A 19,248-nucleotide genomic window follows, 5' to 3' on the forward strand; every position below is an offset into this window, starting at 1 on the left:
ATTATTAATATTTTATTCTTTCTACTAATTTGTGTTTGGTTTGTTCTTGTTTTTTAGTTCCTTGAGGGCATCAATAGGTTGTTTATTTGAAGTCTTTCAACTTTTTTGATGTAAGTATTTATTTTCTAAACTTTCCTCTTAGTACTGCTTTTGTTGTATCCCATAGATTTTGGAATGTTGTATTTCTATCTTCATTTGTTTCAAGGAATTTTTTAATTTTCTCCTTTATTTCTTCATTGACCCACTGGTCATTCAGGAGCATGTTGTTTAATTTCCATGTACTGTAGGAAACAGTTTCCAAGGTTCTGCTTGGTATTGATTTCTAGTTTTTTTCCATCATGGTCAGACAGGATGCTTGATTTTATTTCTACTTTTGGAAATTTGTTGAGACTTGTCTTGTGGTATATTTTGAAGAATGTTCCATGTGCTGATGAAAAGATTGTATATTCTGTAGCAGTTGGGTGAAATGTTCTGTAAATGTCAGTTAGACCTATTTGGTGTGGTGTGTAGTTTAATTGCAATTTTTTGTTGTTGATTTTTCTGTCTAGATGATCTGTCCATTACTAAGAGTGGGGTATCGAAATCTCCTCCTATTATTGTATTGCAACCTTTCTCTCCCTTTAGATCTTTTAATGTTTGCTTTATATACTTGGGTGCTCTCATCTTGAATGCATCAATATTTATAATTGTTATATCTTCTTACTGAATTGATCCTTTTATCATTATATAATAACTATGTCTCTTTTTAGAGTCTTCAACTTGTAGCCTATTTTTTCTGATGTAGATAAAGGTATCCCAGCTCTTTTTTTGGTTTCTACTCACATAGAATATCTTTTTTCATCCCTTCACTTTTAGTCTATGTGTGTTTTTATAGGTGAAGTGGGTTTCTTGTAGGTAGCATGTAGTTGGGTCTTGTTTCTTTATCCATCCAGCCACCGTATGTCTTTTAATTAGAGAATTGAGTCTATTTATAGTCAACATTCTTATTAATAAGTAAGAACTTACTACTGCAATTTTGTTGCTTGTTTTCCAGTTGTTCTTGAACTCCTCTCTTCCTTTCTTACTGTCTTCCTTTGTGATTAAGTAATTTTCTGTGGTACTGTATTTTAATTCATTGCTTTTTATTTTTAGTGTAACTATTATAGGTTTCTGCATTGTGGTTACTATGAGGATTACCAAAAATATTTTGTGGATATAACAAATTATTTTAATGAGATGACAGCTTATCTTACATCACAAAGAAAAGAAGAGAAACAACAACAAAAGAAACTAAAATGAACCTCTACACTTTAACTCCATCCTCTCAACATTTGGACATTTTGTCTCAATTTGCATATTTTATATTGCTTGTCTCTTATCAGATTGCTTTAGCTATTGTTCCTTCTGATAAATTTGTCTTTTAGGCTTCATACTAGAGTTATGAGTGAATTGCACATCACAATTACTATATTAGAATATTCTGGGTTGGTCTGTGCACTCACTTCTACCAGTGAGTTTTATACCTTCAAATGCTTCCTTCTTGCATGTTAGTGTCATTTTCTTTCAGAATAAAGAACTCTCTTTAGCATTTCTTGTAAGATATGTCTGTTGGTCATGAATTTTCTCAGCTTTTGTTTGTCTAGGAAAGGCTATCTCTCCTTCATAGTTGAAGGATAGCTTTACTGGATACAGTATGCTTGGATGGTGGTTTTTTGTTTTGTTTTGTTTTGTTTTTTTAGCACTTTGAAAGTGTTTTCTCATTTTCTCCTGGCCTTTATGGTTTGCATTGAGAAGTCTGTCGCCTGATGAATTGGAGCTTCTTTGTATGTTATTTTCTTCTTTTTCTGCTTTTAGGATTCTCTCTTTGTCCTTGACCTTTAAGAGTTGATTACTATAATACTTGGGGTAGTCTTATTTGGGTCGAATTTATTTAATGTTCTCTGACCTCCCTGTACCTGAACATGTATGTCTATGTCAAGTTTTAGAATGTTTTCTGTTGTTGTTTTGTATAAGTTTTCTTTTCCTTGCTCTTGCTCAACTCCCTCTTGAACACCAATAATTTTTAGATTTGCTCTTTTGAAGTAATTTTGTATATCTTATAGGTGTCTTCATTACTTTTCATTCTTTTTACTTTTTTCTCCTCTGTCTCATTATATTTGAGTTCTGAAATATTGCTGGTAATAATCTCAGTACTATTTGTTTGTTTTGAGTTTCCATATGGGAGAATGAAGCCAACTTGCTTCTATGCTAACATTTTGGAACCTAGAGTGTCTGTCTACTGATTTGAATTTTTATTTCTTTAAAGTGGAACAGAATTTAAAGATTACTGTGAAGCAATTCAATCTTTCTGGATTTTTGTACCTTTTTATGTTTAAAACTGCCTGGCCACACCTAACTCAACAGTCTTTTGTTTTTGTTTTTATGAGACGGAGTCTCACTCTGTCACCAGGCTGGAGTGTGGCACCATCTTGGCTCACTTCAACCTCCGCCTCCCGGGTTCAAGCGATTCTCCTGCCTCAGCCTCCCAAGTAGTTGGGACTACAGGCACATGCCACCACGCCCAGCTAATTTTTGTATTTTTAGTGGAGACGGGGTTTCACCATATTGGCCAGGATGGTCTCGATCTCCTGACCTCATGATCGCCCACTTCATCCTCTCAAAGTCCTGAAATTACAGGTGTGAGCCACTGCACCCAGCCAACAGCACTTTTTTAAAAAGCTACTTGCCTTCATTAGAATTTCCAAAACATTCTAATTTGTTTTCATAGAAATAATAACTTTTCTTTCATGTTCATATTTTATCAGTTTTCACAAGTTACTAATTATAGAAATTATAGTTACTAATTATCTTTACAATAGGGAAAGATATTTGGGAAGAAACACAACTCCTGGTACACATTCATTTCTACTAGTTTGAGAAAGCTGAGAGTGTACTAAAGATGTCCCTCTAATCTATGCAGTCAGCATGTCATGGGCATCAATCAGTGTGTTTTTCAAAAATGTAGACACCTGGTAACTCATGCATCAGTTAGAAGAGTTTGGTTAAGAGATCTTCTACTGCACCCCAGTGATGGATTTAGCTCATTTCCACAAATGCTTGTTGATTACTCACTCTTTACTGAACACTGGGTTTGACACCAGATATACAAAAAACAAGTAAGATGTGCTCTCTACTTCTAAGATCCCACAAACTAACGAGGATGGCAGAAAAGACACAAACAAAAGTTAGGAAGTGTCTCAGGATGATAGGTGCTATGGGAGAATCAGGCACAGGAAGAGTATTTAGACAGCTGTAAGTCCTCAGGTATGGTTTCTTGGGAGACCCAAAATTCTTGGGTAATCTAAGCTAAGGAAGAGTAGGGGTTAGTCAGATAATAAAGGATGTAGGGGGAGGCAATGGAGGAGCAGAGGGAAATACTAGTCAGAGTGAATAGCCTCACCTGCTGCTGCTCCCATTCCCACCACATTGCCTCTTCTTCCTCGCTTGACCTCTACAAACTATTCTCTGTATAACAACCAGCGTTGCCTATTAAAAACACAAACCAGACTAGATCATTCTCCTGCCTAAAATGTTCTACTGGTGGCCGGGCACGGTGGCTCACGCCTGTAATCCCAGCACTTTGGGAGGCCGAGGTGGGCGGATCATGAGGTCAGGAGATCGAGACTATCTTGGGTAACAAGGTGAAACCCTGTCTCTACTAAAAAATACAAAAAATTAGCCGGGTATGGTGGCGGGCGCCTGTAGTCCCAGCTACTCGCAAGGCTAAGGCAGAGAATGGCTTGAACCCGGGAGGCAGAGCTTGCAGTGAGCCGAGATCGCACCACTGCACTCCAGCCTGGACGACAGAGTGAGACTCTATCTCAAAAAAAAACAACAAAAAAGAAAATCTTCTACTGGCTTTCCATTACCACTGGAAGTAAGTCCAAACCTCCTTTCATTGCCTAAAGTGCTCTACAGGAGTGGGACCTAACTGCATCTCAGGGCTTGCCTCAGGTCAGCACAGGAGAGGGAAGAGCAAGATAGTCCTTAGGCCTTTAAGTCATTAGAGGTGCCAATGCTGCAGGGCCAGAATGGGTGAAGAAGGGATGGTGGGATGAACAAGGGGATTTGTGGTGAAGAAATTCAATGCACTTGAAGGGGCACTTGATGTGTTATCTGACCTGTGGTAAGTGCTCAGTATTTGCCAATGGATGAATTATGACTGAATGAATAAAGTCACAACCTGGCCTAGAGCTGGCCTTGCCTTTTTTGGGCCAGAAATGAGTCTAGGCTGGGGGCCTTGTTAGTCACTGTTTTCATCTTCTCCTCCTGATTTCCTACTTCACATTTCTTTTTTAGATTTAATAATCTGGTAAGTTCAGCCCACGTGCTACAGGTCAACCGGGCATACAATGAGAATGATGTGATCCTAATGCGGTCCAAAATGAACATTATCCAAAAACTCTTCCTGAATTCTGACATCCCTCCAAAGCTGAGGGTAAGAAAGACTCCCACTCCACTCTGGCCTTTCACCAAGAAGCATTTCCCCCACAAGGACAATTAGAAAGTTAATTATCAGGTACCTCATAAGTCCTGGCCAACTAAATATCCTTTTTTTTTTTTTTTTTTTTTGAGACGGAGTCTTGCTCTGCCACCCAGGCTGGAGTGCAGTGGCCGGATCTCAGCTCACTGCAAGCTCCGCCTCCCGGATTTATGCCATTCTCCTGCCTCAGCCTCCCGAGTAGCTGGGACTACAGGCGCCCGCCTTGTCGCCCGGCTAGTTTTTTGTATTTTTAAGTAGAGACGGGGTTTCACCGTATTAGCCAGGATGGTCTCGATCTCCTGACCTCGTGATCCGCCCGTCTCGGCCTCCCAAAGTGCTGGGATTACAGGCTTGAGCCACTGCGCCCGGCCCTAAATATCCTTTACCTAGCAACTCCATGAAAACCATCTGCCTTTTGGAGAGGGGGTGGTCATGGGGTTCTGGAGGCCAGGAGAGGTTTCCTGCCTTCCCTTGGAGCTTTCATCAGTGACAGGCTCCCACTCTGCGGGTAGGTGAATGTCTCTGAGTCCCAGAAGGATGCCATCCTTGCTGCCATCACAGAGGGCTACCTAGATCGGAGCATCTTCCATGGGGCTATCATGTCTGTCTTCCCCGTCATTATGTACTTCTGGAAAAGGTAACTATTTCTCCTTATTCAGTGACTGCCAGGTCAGGAAAACACACTTAGTTTGGAGAGAGTTTTCTGTCTTCCTCTAGCACTCTGTTTCATTTTTCCAGTTTCTAGGGGGAACTGAGATGGTGTTTTCTTATCCTATTCACCTCACTCCATCCCTCACACAGAACACCAAACACTGAATCCACAGATGGAAGGCAAAGTAAGACTGAGAACCAAAACGCCTGGTTTCCCACCCCTCCTCTTTCTATGCTTGCTTGGAGCAAGAATGTGAGATTTTCTTAGGCCTGGGTTTCTCACAAGAAGGTAAGACTGAACCACAGCCACTTGGTGAGAAATTCTGTTGAGGCTAACACAACTGCTTGTGCTTAAGGAGCTGCATGAAGAAAGTAAGCCCGTGTTTTGCTCTGCTGTGCTCAAATCCCCATAATTACCACTGAGGGGGACACAGTTGCTAGATACTCCAATTATCAAGAGGAGCTAGACATTCAAATGTGTATTTCATCTCTTCCAAGGTTAAAGTGGCAAATATAGCAACTAACAAAACTAAAACATGGTGACGAACCTGTGAAGGCCAAAAATCAAAAATGAAGCAAGCAAAATATATGCAGATATTTTGTGGCCAAATGCAATCTGTGGCCCACTGGTTTCTAACCTATCCTGTGGAGATTTGGCCTGAGCCCTCCCAGCTGGTTATTTATTCTGTTTATTCCTGTGGTCTGCCAGAGTTTCAGTTCATATCTTCCACATGGTGAACGGCAGTGCCTTGGGTGGTAGTGACCAGAGGACACCTGACTGAAATGTTCCCAGACAAAGATAATCAGGACACTTAGATTATAAAGTGACTTTGAGTCTTAGAATTTCCCATCTTCCACCAAAAAAAAAAAAAAAAATTACTTTATTAAAACAGAAGTGTGAAATTGCTTACCAATCTCTAACCTTTATTTTAAAATCCCTAAGATAATAAATTATTTAATACAGAACCGAGAGAAGTACAAAAATCTAAGTTCAAGACAAGCAATTTAACCTTTTGATCATCAAATGTTGTCTAGAACTTAATTCTAGTTCTCCTAGCAAGGACTAAATAGACATTCACCCAGAGACTTTTGGAGGGATTGGGAACCTCTGAGAAATATATGCTTCTCTTGAATGAGCCAGTGTTCAGCTGTCTCCTATGTGCTTAGAAAAATGAGACATGCTTTAGGGAGGCTTTGGATTCCTGTTCCTCCTGCAGTTTCTTTACTTACTTTCCTACATACTTATAAAGAAATTTACATTATGCAAACTGTGTTTACATATATTATCTTAAATGAACCTCTCCACAACCCTATGCAGTGGGTGGGGAGAAGTATTATTATCCCTGTTTTACAGATGAGACTGAGGTTCAGAGTGGTTGAGGGACTTGCCTAGAATCACTTGGTAAGTGGGTCTCTTGGTCTCTCATCACTATAAATAATGCATGTGCGGCATATTGGGAGGTCCATTAGGGGAAGGAGACCCAGTTCAGCAAGTGAAATGGGAAAAGTCTACTGGCATAGGGCAGACTGACCCTCAGAGAGAGGGGAGGAGGGCAGCAGGCAAAACCACCAGAGCCGAAGCGCCATAGAAAATAAATTCAGTCTTAGCCAAGATTGACCTCCAAGGGGTCCAATCCAAGGACTGGCTGAAGGTAGGGATAACAAGGGGCTTGGAGCCAGGAAGGAAGAGATGGTGGTGAGTATTACACAGGCTTCTAGAGAACATAAAAGTCATAAAGAGTATATAAATCTGAGTTCACATGAGAAACTGGGTCTATTCCAGGGAAGGGCCTGCTGGGAATAGAGTGAGGTGGTGAAGGCTCTCAATAAGGGTCAGGGTGGAAACTAGGGTTAGGACCTGAGCAAATGCCCTTCGGACACTCTGGCCATACCAGGTGGGGTCAGATAGGGATGTCAGAGTCTGATGCTGGGGTGCACCTCAGGGGTTAACCTCACCCCAGGCCTCGGGATAGCAGGCCCTTTACAGGCTCCATTCACTGATGGTTCCAGAAAGACGTCCCAACAAACTGCCCAGGCCAGGCCCCCACTGGAGCCAGGTCTGGACAAAGAGGAGGCCTCAGAACAAAGGCCACTGGCAGGTAGTACTCCAAGGCCAGGATGCTCTCCTCTTCTCTGTTGGACACTCATATTCTCTGAGGACTGGCCTGGCCCCATTTCCCCTGTGCTCAGTGCTCCAGCCCCCTCCACTGGGGGTTCCCTCCTGTGACCAGAAGCCTTTCTTCCCACAGGTTTTGTTTCTGGAAGGTGACCCGCTCTTACTTACAGTACAGGGGGAAGAAGTTCAAGGACAGAAAAAGCCCTCCTAAATCTACCGAGAAGTATCCTTTCTCGAATGGAGGTAAGCTCCACCATGACTCACAGCCCCATTCTCTAGCAACCAAGACTTGCGAAGAGAAAGCAAGGGCCCAAGGAGCCACATTCAAGACTTCCTCCAGGGTGTTTCCTGAAGCCAGGACAGCTCATTTACTTGGCCCTCAGGGAGACGGAGGACTCAGGGTAAAGCACAAATTATCTGTCACTAGCAGTGCTAGCAGAGGGTCCCCAGCAATAACTCCGGGACACCTCTGTGCATGCCGGTCACAGTCTATGTTGAGGGTACATGGAGAGGATGATCTGCTTTTCTGCTGCTTAAGAAGCCCCCTGCTCTATCTCCATTAAACCCTCCCATTTAGAAAGCATTTATTTTATAGCATTAAGCAACAACATTAAAACCTGCATATATAGTTTTAATGTGATAAATATGTTTTTACGTATATATAATTTTTATGAAAGCAGACATATATATATAAAAGCAGATATATGAAAGCATACACATATTTACTTTTGTACGAATTCACAAAAAATAAGTAAATATGCATATATATATACACACACACAGCCATGCACCACGTAATGATGTTTCAGTCAATAATAAACCACATATACAATGGTAGTCTCATAAAATTATAACACTATACTTCTACTGCACTTTTGCTATGTTTAGGTGCACAAATACCATGGTGTCACAACTGCAACAGCATTCAGTACAGTAGTTTGCTGTATAGGTTTGTAGCCTAGAAGCAATAGGCTATTCCATAAAGCCTGAGTGTATAGTGGGCTTTGCCATTTGGTTTGTGTAAGGACATTCTATGATATTCACACAACCACAAAATCACCTAATGACACATTTCTCAGAATGTATCTGTCATACAGCTGTGATTGGTACTTGAGCAAAAGGGAATTTTAACAAGGAAGAGGATAGTGAACAGGGCAGTGGCTGGTGAGGACAAGGCTGAATGTCTTTCAGGGGAAAGTTCTGAAAACCAAAGAAATCAGGTCTGTGAATCTGGGAACAGCATCAGAGAGTCATCATGTACAAGTTGCGAGACCTTGAGCATGGTGCTCCCCTCTCTCAGCCTCACATCCTTGATCTCATGTCTCAGTCCATTTTGTGTTATTAAAACAAAATACTTCATATTGGGTAATTTATAAAGAAAGAAATGTATTTGGCTCATGATTCAGGGGACTGGGAAGTCCAAGAGCATGACATTAACATCTGGCAAAGGACTTTATGCTGCATCACCCCATGGTGGAAGGCAGAAGGGCAAGAGAGTATGAGAGAGAACAAGAGATGGCTGAACTCACCTTTATAACAAACCCACTCCCATGATAATGGTAATAATCCATTCATGACAGCAGACCCCTCGTGGCTTCATCACCTTTTTTTTTTTCCGAGATGGAGTTTTGCTCTTGTTGCCCAGGCTGGAAATGGAGTGCAATGGCGTGATCTTGGCTCACCACAACCTCCACCTCCTGGGTTCAAGCGATTCTCCTGCCTCAGGAGAATCTCCAGCTCTCACATAGCTGGAATTGCAGCCACACACCACCATGCCCAGCTAATTTTGTATTTTTAGTAGAGATGGGGTTTTGCCACGTTGGTCAAGCTGGTCTCAAACTCCTGACCTCAGGTGATCCACTCGCCTCGTCCTCCCAAAGTGCTGGGATTACAGGCATGAGCCACTGTGCCCGGCCAGCCTCATCATCTTTTAAAGGTCTTGTCTCTTAATACCATCTCTGTGGCAATTAAACTTCAACATGAGTTTTGGAGGTGATATTCAAACCATAGCATTTCACATACAAAGGTTTAGATTTAGATAATGTTTTATCATTAACATTTTGTAATCTAAGGTGTGTTAAACAAGAGCTTTATTGCTTACTTAGAAAGATTTATTTCAGTAAGAGTTGTTGCAAGTGTTTTTAATGCTTGTTTTTGTCCTTCCCCAGGAGACAATGCCATCTTAAGGTTCACCTTGCTCAGAGGTATTGAGTGGTTGCAGCCTCAACGGGAAGCAATAAGTTCAGTTCAAAATTGTGAGTTGGAATTGGATCCCCACTGATAGCAAAAGTTTGCTACTCAATCAGAGGGTGACTTTAAAACAAGCTTGGCCAATCCCCTTATTGACCGTAAGGAGACCGAGACCCCCAAAATGTGAAGTAACTTGCTGAAGATCACATAGCTTGTGAGTGGCAGAGAGGAGGTGAAAATTGTGTCTCCTGACCTCCTTCCATGGCTCTGTGGGCAACTCTCATCTAAATAATTCCATCTTCTTGGTTTTTGTAACCCCAGGAAGGCAGGTACCTTAAGCTTCTCTATATCTCTGCTGACTCCTCATTTCCAGGCATGATGTATGATCTTTATTAAGAGACTATCACAATGTCCTAGTTGTCACTTCTCCCTCACACTGAGACCAGCTGCTGGTTTGAACACACCATCTCATACCTCCTGCTTCCTGGAGGCTCCTGCTATGCATCTCTTCCCTGTCACAAGCCCTGCAGTTCTAATCTCACATACTGAGGCCATATGATATTCTTTTTCTTCCCCATCTTCAGTCTTAAGGAGTCAACTCCACTCCCACCCACTAACCCTGCCTTTGTTTCCACATGGTCTCTCCTAACAAACCTTCCCTTTCTATCCCAACTTCCAGCTTCTATTAGGGGAAGAAGTTGGAAATACTGCTTTTCTGCATCTCACAGGCATGAAATGCCAGCGTACCTGACCTGCCCATTTGTACATGTTTTCTCACGGCTTCAAGGGGGAGGCCACTGTGGAACACTGCCTGTGATCCATAGGCTCCAAACAGTCCTAAAGTCTTGTGATTTCTAGTGTTCATCTACCCTAATCTCCTATTTTGCTTCCCTGGGTCTATGTGATTGACATAATGGCCTTCGTGTCCAGCCGAAAAGTCTCCTGGGACACACACAAACACACAAATTACAGTGTAGAAACCAGGTCTCCTGAATATGCCTGGAACAGGCCTGCTTTACCTTCACTTTCCAACCCCTGACCTGGAGGTGTCCGTGGAAGCCCTCCTGGCATGGTCCTCCAGGCTGGAGACCTTTCAGTGATTGCATCTGTGTCATGAGTTCTGATGCAGTTTTTCTCTGTATTTCTCTTTAGCTTCATCAAGCAACCTTACTCAGCCAAGACTCGTGGTATCTGCCATGCAGCTGCATCCTGTCCAGGGGTAGGCATGAGCTGGGAATCCTCTTCTTCAGTTCAGAGCTGCTATGTCCAAGCATGCAATGGGAGATGGTATAAACTTTCCAGAGACTAGCCTCGTACCCTGCCTCTCCTCAGCATGCAGAACCTAGAAACTGAACTTGCTGCCTCTGGTGGGAAGTTAAGGAGGTGTTTCTCTGTGGGGGTCTTTTCTCACCTCCAACTAGGACAGGCACTTTTAAGAAGCTGGAGTCTCTGATCCACTTTTCAATAGAATACTACTGCTGTGGAAGTGTCCCAGATGATTTTTGATTTTGATTTTTAATTTTTGTCGATTTAAGGAGTACAAGTGCAGTTTTGTTACATGGATATATCAGGAAGTAGTGAAGTCTGGGGTTTTAGTGTAGTCAGCATCCAAATAGTATACATTGTATCCATTAGGTAATTTCTCATCCCTTACCCACCTCCCACTCTTGCACCCTTCCAAGTCTCCATTGTCTATTATTTTGCTGTCTATGTCCAGGTGTACATATTATTTAGCTCTCACTTGTAACTGAGAACATGCAATATTTGACTTTCCTTTTCTGAGTTATTTCACTTAGATAATGATCTCCAGTTCCATCCATGTTGCTGCAAAAGACATGATTTTATCTTTTTATGACTGATTAGTATTATATTGTGTATATGTGTCCTACATTCTCTTTATTCAGATGATCTTTTATTGCCAGCTTCCCAAATAGTCCAGGCTGCTCAGGGCAGGGTGCATAAGGTGGGAAAGAAAGAAGATCTGTTCTTCTGCTTGGCAGGATATTGGCAATAAGAACAGAAGGGACTTGAGTCTATTAAAATCTGCTTCAGCTTAACTCACTTCTGCACAAACTTCCAAGTGAAACTGATGCTAAATTAGGGCTCTGGGAGAATCCCCAGGGGTCATGAAAACCATAGCTGATGAGTGCCAAAGAGTTATTTGGGGGCCAAAGTGGTAGACAGCAGCCTCTGAATGACAGCCTGGTGTCCTTGCCAGCCATGTCACTTATCAGGCCTGTTTCCAGACCTGCCCTTCCAACAGGGACTTGGAGCTGCCCAGGCATTCTTTGCCAGTGCCAGTGCCCAGAAGACAAACCAGATACTTCGAAGCTCTTTACACTGGAAAAGCAATGCATGGCTTCAGAGTTTATAAGATCTTGGGGAAGGCGAGACTAAGCAAGTGAGAAGCCCTATTCTGAAGCCTGAAGGTTTCAGTTTTGGCTCTTGCCATTCCTAAAGGAAATGACAGTGACAAACCAACAGAGAACACAACGTCAATTACTGCATCATAATTGTGATAACTGGTTGTTCTCTCTCCCTTCAGACAAAAATTATCCTACACCAAAAAAGAGAAGAAGTAATCAAGCCAGATCCCCAGCAGAGGCAAATCATCTCTCAGAGGCCTCCTAACACTGACAGAACATTTTCTGCTCAAAAATGAAAGGCCCCGGTGCCATCTTCCCCAGAAACGATCAAGAAGGGCAATGGGGTGACAGCCCAGATATGGCAGGACCAGACTGCAATGGGTAAGACTTGGGCAGAGCATGAGAGGAAGAGCTTCTTTCCACAGTGAGCTGGGTCAGGAGACCTGGGCTCTAGGTCTTGCTCCACAGCTTCGTGGCTGTGTGCAAACCCTGGTTCAGGTTGTTAAAGAATCCGATGAAATGGATGTAGAGATCACTGAAGGCAATCAAGAGTAAGGTGCTATAATTATCAGCAGGGACAGATGGTGTCTTTTAATGGTAGGATCTCTCATTTAGACAGTGACTCACACCCATTGTCTCAGTAAGTCCTCACAACAACCCTGTGGGCAACCATGTCAGAAATCATTTATTTTTAAACAGTTACAGAATCTGACTCACAGAGAAGGTAAGTGACTTTCTCCAGATTACTGGACAGTAAATGGCAACATCTGGACTAGAACACACCATTTCTGATTTTTTGGCCTGTTCTTGTTCTATGCCAACCATTTACGCAACTTTTCTTTTTTTTTTTTTTTTGAGACGGAGTCTCGCTCTGTCACCCAGGCTGGAGTACAGTGGCCAGATCTCAGCTCACTGCAAGCTCCGCCTCCCAGGTTCATGCCATTCTCCTGCCTTAGCCTCCCCAGTAGCTGGGACTACAGGCGCCGCCACCTCGCCCGGCTAGTTTTTTGTATTTTTAGTAGAGACGGGGTTTCACCGTGTTAGCCAGGATGGTCTCGATCTCCTGACCTTGTGATCCGCCCGTCTCGGCCTCCCAAAGTGCTGGGATTACAGGCTTGAGCCACCGCACCCGGCCTTACGCAACTTTTCATGCACAAAAAGAATAGTTCTTCCTGAGAGTTCTGTTCATTTGCCAACTAGTAGATAAAAAAACTTTAAGGTTTTTGACCTGAATCCCTAAACTGTTGTCATAATTTTAAATGAATAGGACTATTTTCTCTCCTTTGAGAAAAAAATCAGAAGTAAAATGAGTCAGAATTTCCTGAACAAGCCCTCCACCTGAGGTCACTGAGGAGAGGTTGGCTTGTCATCTCTGTGGGTTACAGTACAGGAAAGGGCTGGAAAGCTTTTTGGAGAATCCTTTCAAATTTCCAGCCAAGACTTCCTGCTGTGCCGATGTTTTTTTATTTCCCAGACTTTTCACAAGGATGAAAAAGGTGATGTTGGAGCAGAGCTTGTGAATGCCTGTGACTCTGAGGTCACCTGGTGGGGCTGTGATTGCAGGAGATCCAGGCAGACTGTAGGCAGACATGACTCTAGACGAGGCTGAAGAAAGGTCAGGTGTGGAGAGCCCCTGGGCCCCTGGGAGAAGGCCCAGCAAGACAGGAAGGCCTGGACAAAAGCACATGAGACTTCCCTTCCCTATCAGGGCTAGAGCTTTAGAACAGGACTGCAATTAATAGAAGGAAGAGTGGGCATGAAACAGAATCCCAGTCCCTAAAAATCAGGCAAAAAACTAAAGCAAGAACCCAGGTAAGGAACAAAGAAGAGCTCAGTTAGTGAAATTGAGGTAACAGGGAAGCGCTTCATCAAAAAGGAGTAAGTCACAAGCCCCACGCATGAGACTAGAGGGGATGTTAGGCCAGCAACAAGGTGACTGACGAGGATCTAGCAAAATACTAACTCATGGTCACATACTGAAATACACTCACATTGGAGTGGGACATGGCTGAACCTACATCTTGGCAACAGATGGGCCCCACTTAAGGAAAAGAAAGGTACTTTTCCTGATCCATTTGAACTTAGATCTTTGCCCCATCTTCCTATTTCTTAATTATCTTTGTCTCCACAATCACCATGGGTATATTCATGTGTAGGTATGCAAACACACAAACATGTTATTTAAAAGGATTCACGGTACTTAATAGGTCATCCCTGAGTTGGAAAAAAAAAAATCTTCTCCTTTATTAAGTCTTAGTGATTGCTTCTTTCAGTTTCTTACATGCTCCCTTCAAAGATCCCAGATCTAACATGTCCTAATGCCAGTTAGGCTAGTGTCACTAAGTCAGTCGCCTGTAGAATACAGGCAGGGTGTATAAATGAATAAAGCAGTTCATGAGAGAGAGGAGGGAATGGTAGAGACTGCGGTGAACTGGAGAATGTGTCCCAAAGGGGTCAGAGACAGTCCGCTCAAGTCAGCCAACCTAGTGTTGCCAGAGCTTCTACTGGAAGGAAGGAAGGAAGGAAGGAAGGAAGGAGGAAGGAAGGAAGGGAGGGAGGGAGGGAGGAAAAAAGTGAGAAATTAAAAAGGTCTGTAACATTACAGTTAAAACAAAACTTAGCTAGGGACAAGACTGACCCACAGCCCAACAAATTGCAGTCTTTGCTTTAATTTTTTACTTTGCCCTTGAAATTAGATTTGGGTCTTGGGTCTAGTTTGAACAAAAAAATGAGAGGGGAGGAAAAGGAGTCCCAACAATAGATCCAGGGGCCACTGCCATCTAAGGAAAAGGCCAAGAAAGAGGGACCAGGTAAGGAACCTGGCCCACTTTAGTTCCTGTGTTAGTTTCCTTTTGCTACCAAAACAAGTTACCAGAAACTTACTGGCTTAAAACAACACAAATTATTATCATACAAGTCTGTAGGTCAGAAGTCTGATCTGGGACTCAAGCTAACATCAAGGTGTCTGGAAGGCTGTGTTCCCCTCTGGAGGCTTTTGGGGAGGGTCTGTTTCCTGCTTCATTCAGGTTGTTGGCAGAATTCAGTCTTTGTAGGTGTAGGACTGAGGTCTTGCTTCCTTCCTGGCTGTCAGCTGAGAGCTGTTCTCAGTTTCTGAGAAGCCACCTGTATTCCTTGGTTCATGGCCTCCTTCCTCTGTCTTTAAATCCAGCAATGGTGGGTCAAGTCCTGCCCGTTCTTTGAATTTCTCCTGCCTCTTCTTCTATCATCACATCTCTCTGGTTCCTTCTTCTGCCTCCCAACTCCCTTTTAGGGCCCACCCAGACAATCCAGAATAATGTCTCTGTTTTAAGGTCCTTAGCCTTAATTCCACCCACCTAATTCCTTTTGCTATGTAAGGTCACACATTCACAGGTTCTAGAGATTAGAACATGGATATCCTAGGGTGGTCACCTGAAATTCTACCTACCACAGTTCTAGACCACCTTCCTTAGAAAAGAATGTGTGAGCTCACAATCTGGGCCTCTGATGCGATTACCGCCTCCTAGAGACTTGGGAACACCGTTTTTTTCTTTCTCTGGTCATAGCTCTGACTATTCTTTCTCATTCTTCTTCGCATTTCTTCTGCTTCTTCCTTAAATGTCAGTGCCCCCTGTGGCTCTCCTGTTGAACTTACCTTCTTACAACGCACTCTCCCATTTGCTTGAGATCCCTAGCCCCTAGCTTCTCCTCTAATAGGAGTCACTGCAAATTTAATCCATTCTAACAGGGTCCACAGCACAAATTTAATGTGTCCCAAATCAATTTTGGCCCCTTTATTTCTTTTCTCCAATCAACCCCATCTTCCAAGCTAGAAAACTCAGAATTATCCTCAACTCATTCCTCTGCCTCCCCTCCCATATTTTACCTGCAGGAATGGGAAGTTCTGCCACTCTGCCGTGGACATGTTGCTGCTATCCAGGCCTTCCTCTCTATCCCACTGGCATTGCTTTTGTCAGGCCTTCATCACCATCACTGGTCCTGTGAAGTCACCACACTGCCCTCTCCACACACACCCAACACTCTGCTTCATCCCACACACTGAGAACAAATCTGACCTGCTCATTTCCTCAGTGTGAAAGCTTTTATTCCCCTCCTTCACCTGGTTGGAAAAGTCTCAACTCCTTTGTGGGACATACAAGGCCATTGCTAATATGGTCTCAGTCCAGTTTTCCAGGTTTGTCTTTCCCTCTCTCTGTCTCATACACCCCATTCTGCAGCAACTTGGTGATCGTCTAAAGGGCCCTTCCCTTTCTTCTCTGTCACACAGACATCACACTGTGATACCTCCTGATTCTCCTTTCTTCTCTTACTCTCTCCTCTTAGTTTTGGAGACACATTTTTTCCTCTCCTTGAGATACTTATTCATGTATGTGTCTCACCTACTAGACTACATGCTTTTGTAGTGCAGAGACCAAGTCCTATTTTTATTTGTACCTAGAATAGAATAAGAACTATTTTTCACCTTACCTAGCACAGTGACATGCAAATAATGGTTGCCTCATAAATACATATTGAATGCATGAGTAAATGAATTGTGCCGGGTGCTGGAAATGCAGTGGAGTAAACAGAATGTGAAGTTCATGCTTTCACTGACCTTATAGTCAGTGTGCTATTAACAGAAAATCAATTCGACTATCAATCACAGTTGTGACTACCACCATAAAGAAGAAATAGCAAATGCTGTTGTCTTCATGAATTTTTTTATAGTCCAATAAATCTTGATGCCCCAGGAGGCGGAGCTTACAGTGAGCTGAGATCCGGCCACTGCACTCCAGCCCGGGTAACAGAGCCAGACTCCGTCTCAAAAAAAAAAAAAAAAAAAAAAAAAAAAAGAACTCTTTGTTTTTTAGGAATCGCATGCAGACCATTCAGACTAAAGGGTGACAGAAAGAGGCAGAGGAAAGCAGAAAGAGCAAGAGTGACTGAGACCTGCCTTCACCTTCATAGAAGCGTTTTCTGATACATGTCAGAGAGTGACATGAAGTCTCCCCTCTTTATACAGAAGTATGAAAAGACATCTATCCCTCATTTTGAGAGCCTCCAACTGATCCAAGTGTCATCCAGAGGAGGAAGTGACCCATGTGTGCAGGACCTCAGGGTGCCAGCCCTCACCCATACACCTCCAGGGCTGCAAGTCATTAGCCAGAATAAAGGATGTCCACATTCACAATCTGTGGGCCTACCATCCTCTTCTTAAGTAAAAGAGCACAGGGAAAATGATAAGTTGCTCCCAAGAGGGCTCCCAAGGCCATTTCCAATCCAAATGATTCGTGGATACAATACTTCTCTTCCCAGATGAAGATCACAAGCCAGCTAGTCCCACCCAGTGACTTTGACAAGTGGGCCCTCCCCCAACCAACAGAGTTCAGACCAGGAGGCCCTGCACCCTCCTTCAGAGCTCATGGTTTTCCATGAGGCAATCTTGTTTAAATCCCATCTCTGCTCCTAGCAGCTTTGTGATCATCAGCAAGTTACTTACCCTCGCTGACTCCCAACACTGTATTGTGAAATGGAGCTGATGATGTCTACCTCATCGGGTTGTTTGAAGACTGACTGCATATAATGTAGTCTAAGAGCACAGCATAAGGCCAGGAACAGATGGAGGGTGGGGGCTTTAGTTGCTTTCCCTCCTTCTATCTTTTCCCCAAACTTCCCAGGACATGAAGGAAGTGGTTGATCAGGAGTGGTATAGTGAATAATTTATTCCTGGGAAAATTCTGAATGTATTTTCTCCAACAAATTATATGGTCCTTGGGGGCAGAATGAAAAGGGCATCACAAGTCCCAGCTACATGGGAGGCTGAGGTGGGAGGATCACCTGAGCCTGGGAGGTCGAAGCTGCCATGAACCGAGATCGTACCACTGCACTCTAGCCTGGGCAACAGAGTGAGATACTGTCTCAAAACAAAACAAAAAACAACAAAACCCTACAAGATCTGTTTAATTCCTAACGCATATGTAGTCTTTCAGAGGATACCTGTGTGTTATATGTTTATTATTAATAGGGAGCAATAAGACTTCTTTCCATACCCTCTACACGCACACCCTGAGTTACTGACAGATACGTGCTATAAAAATATTAGTGAGCCTTTATTGCGCACTTACTATGTGACAGCAGGGCTAGGAATTGCAAGCCTCATTCTACAGGCAAAGTAATGGAGGCAGGAAAATGCCAGCACTACACATCTTGTCAGAGGCTTCAAAATGTGTGATGCTTCTTGGTGTCACGTGGAGATTCTGAACACAAAGACTCAACAATTTGCTTAACTGTCGGGAAAATCAGAGAGTCTATACGAGTCATTTTTTCAAGAATTGTATTTGTGTCAAAATATGGATTTGGGTAGGTGGAAATGGGAACAGTAGAAAAAAAAAAAAGATTGAAGAGATGTGGGACTGCCAGACTTAGCAAATAAAAATACAGGCACCGGGTTGAATATGAATTTCAGATAAGCAATGAATACTGTTTTAGCCTAATATGCCCAAATATTGCATGGGACATATTTAGCTGATACTAAAAAAGTTATCTGTTGCTTACTTAAAATTCAAATTTAACTGAACATCCTATGTTTGATCTAGCAACACCCCCTGTTGCCCGCCTCCAACCAAAATGGGATGGGTCTGGGAATTTGAATACTCAACATTGGAGCTGGGACTGGGGTTGGGACAGGGTCCCAGCAGAGATGAGAGGAGCATCTGCTTTGGTGGGGGAATTACTGTTCTCCAGTCCTGCCTCCCGAGGCCCCATCCTGGACTTTCTGAGGGTGAAAGGGAGCTGTGAGTGCTGAGTCCCTGCAGGTGAAAGGAGGAGCAAGAAGAGTCCAGGGGGCTACAGAAAGTGGGGAGGGAAGGGAAACCACAAGTCCTCTGGGCACCTTCAGGAGGGGAGAGGACGGCTGGGTGTAAAACTTCAATTATACTTGGTCTAAATGGGCACTGATGGCCTCATGTGACAAATTCAGTGCTAGTGATGGTATTGTTTCTGTGAGACATGATGATTCTACTTCCAGCTATCATCTGTTAAAGAAATTTGGATATTAAACCCATTCATATGCTGCGAACTAGGGACTAGTGTGGTGCCATGGAAAGTGAGGAGGGATAGAGGCCCCAGAAGAACACAGGAAAGATCCCAGCAGAGGAGAGATGGCACTCTCTGATTAGGGTAATCTGAGGTGGTTTAATAAAGGGACAACTTACAAAGGCAGTGGAGAGTGCAGGGAGGTTGTGAGGGAAAGTGTAGTACCCAGAGCTAGTTACACAGGGGCCCCAGGACCAACACTGGGCTCTGAGGATAAGGTGCCTGGTAGCTGCATCCAAGGACAGCATTGGGAAATCAGACCTCTTTGCCAGGGGTTTGGGCCATAATCATGAAAGACACAATCCCAAACACTATAATCTTGAAGGCTGAAATCCTGAAAGATCACAATC

The 19,248-nt window shown here is 43.3% G+C and overlaps 1 protein-coding gene across 1 annotated transcript in view; it reads left to right on the plus strand.

Annotated features, from left to right (window-relative positions):
• RGSL1 (regulator of G protein signaling like 1) overlaps positions 1-16,994 on the plus strand; it is a 109,374-nt gene extending 92,380 nt beyond the window's left edge. Inside the window, exons 17-23 of the mRNA XM_033197828.1 lie at positions 4,318-4,456; positions 5,014-5,138; positions 7,402-7,511; positions 9,437-9,523; positions 10,611-10,677; positions 12,004-12,205; positions 16,675-16,994. Coding sequence (XP_033053719.1) covers positions 4,318-4,456; positions 5,014-5,138; positions 7,402-7,511; positions 9,437-9,523; positions 10,611-10,677; positions 12,004-12,040 — 565 coding nt within the window. The 3' untranslated portion in view covers positions 12,041-12,205; positions 16,675-16,994. The remainder of the gene's footprint in view (positions 1-4,317; positions 4,457-5,013; positions 5,139-7,401; positions 7,512-9,436; positions 9,524-10,610; positions 10,678-12,003; positions 12,206-16,674) is intronic.
• The last annotated feature ends 2,254 nt before the right edge of the window (positions 16,995-19,248 follow it).

This window comes from Trachypithecus francoisi, unplaced genomic scaffold (assembly GCF_009764315.1).
Source record: "Trachypithecus francoisi isolate TF-2019V2 unplaced genomic scaffold, Tfra_2.0 Lachesis_group5, whole genome shotgun sequence".
In the NCBI taxonomy this organism is placed as follows: Eukaryota; Metazoa; Chordata; class Mammalia; order Primates; family Cercopithecidae; genus Trachypithecus; species Trachypithecus francoisi.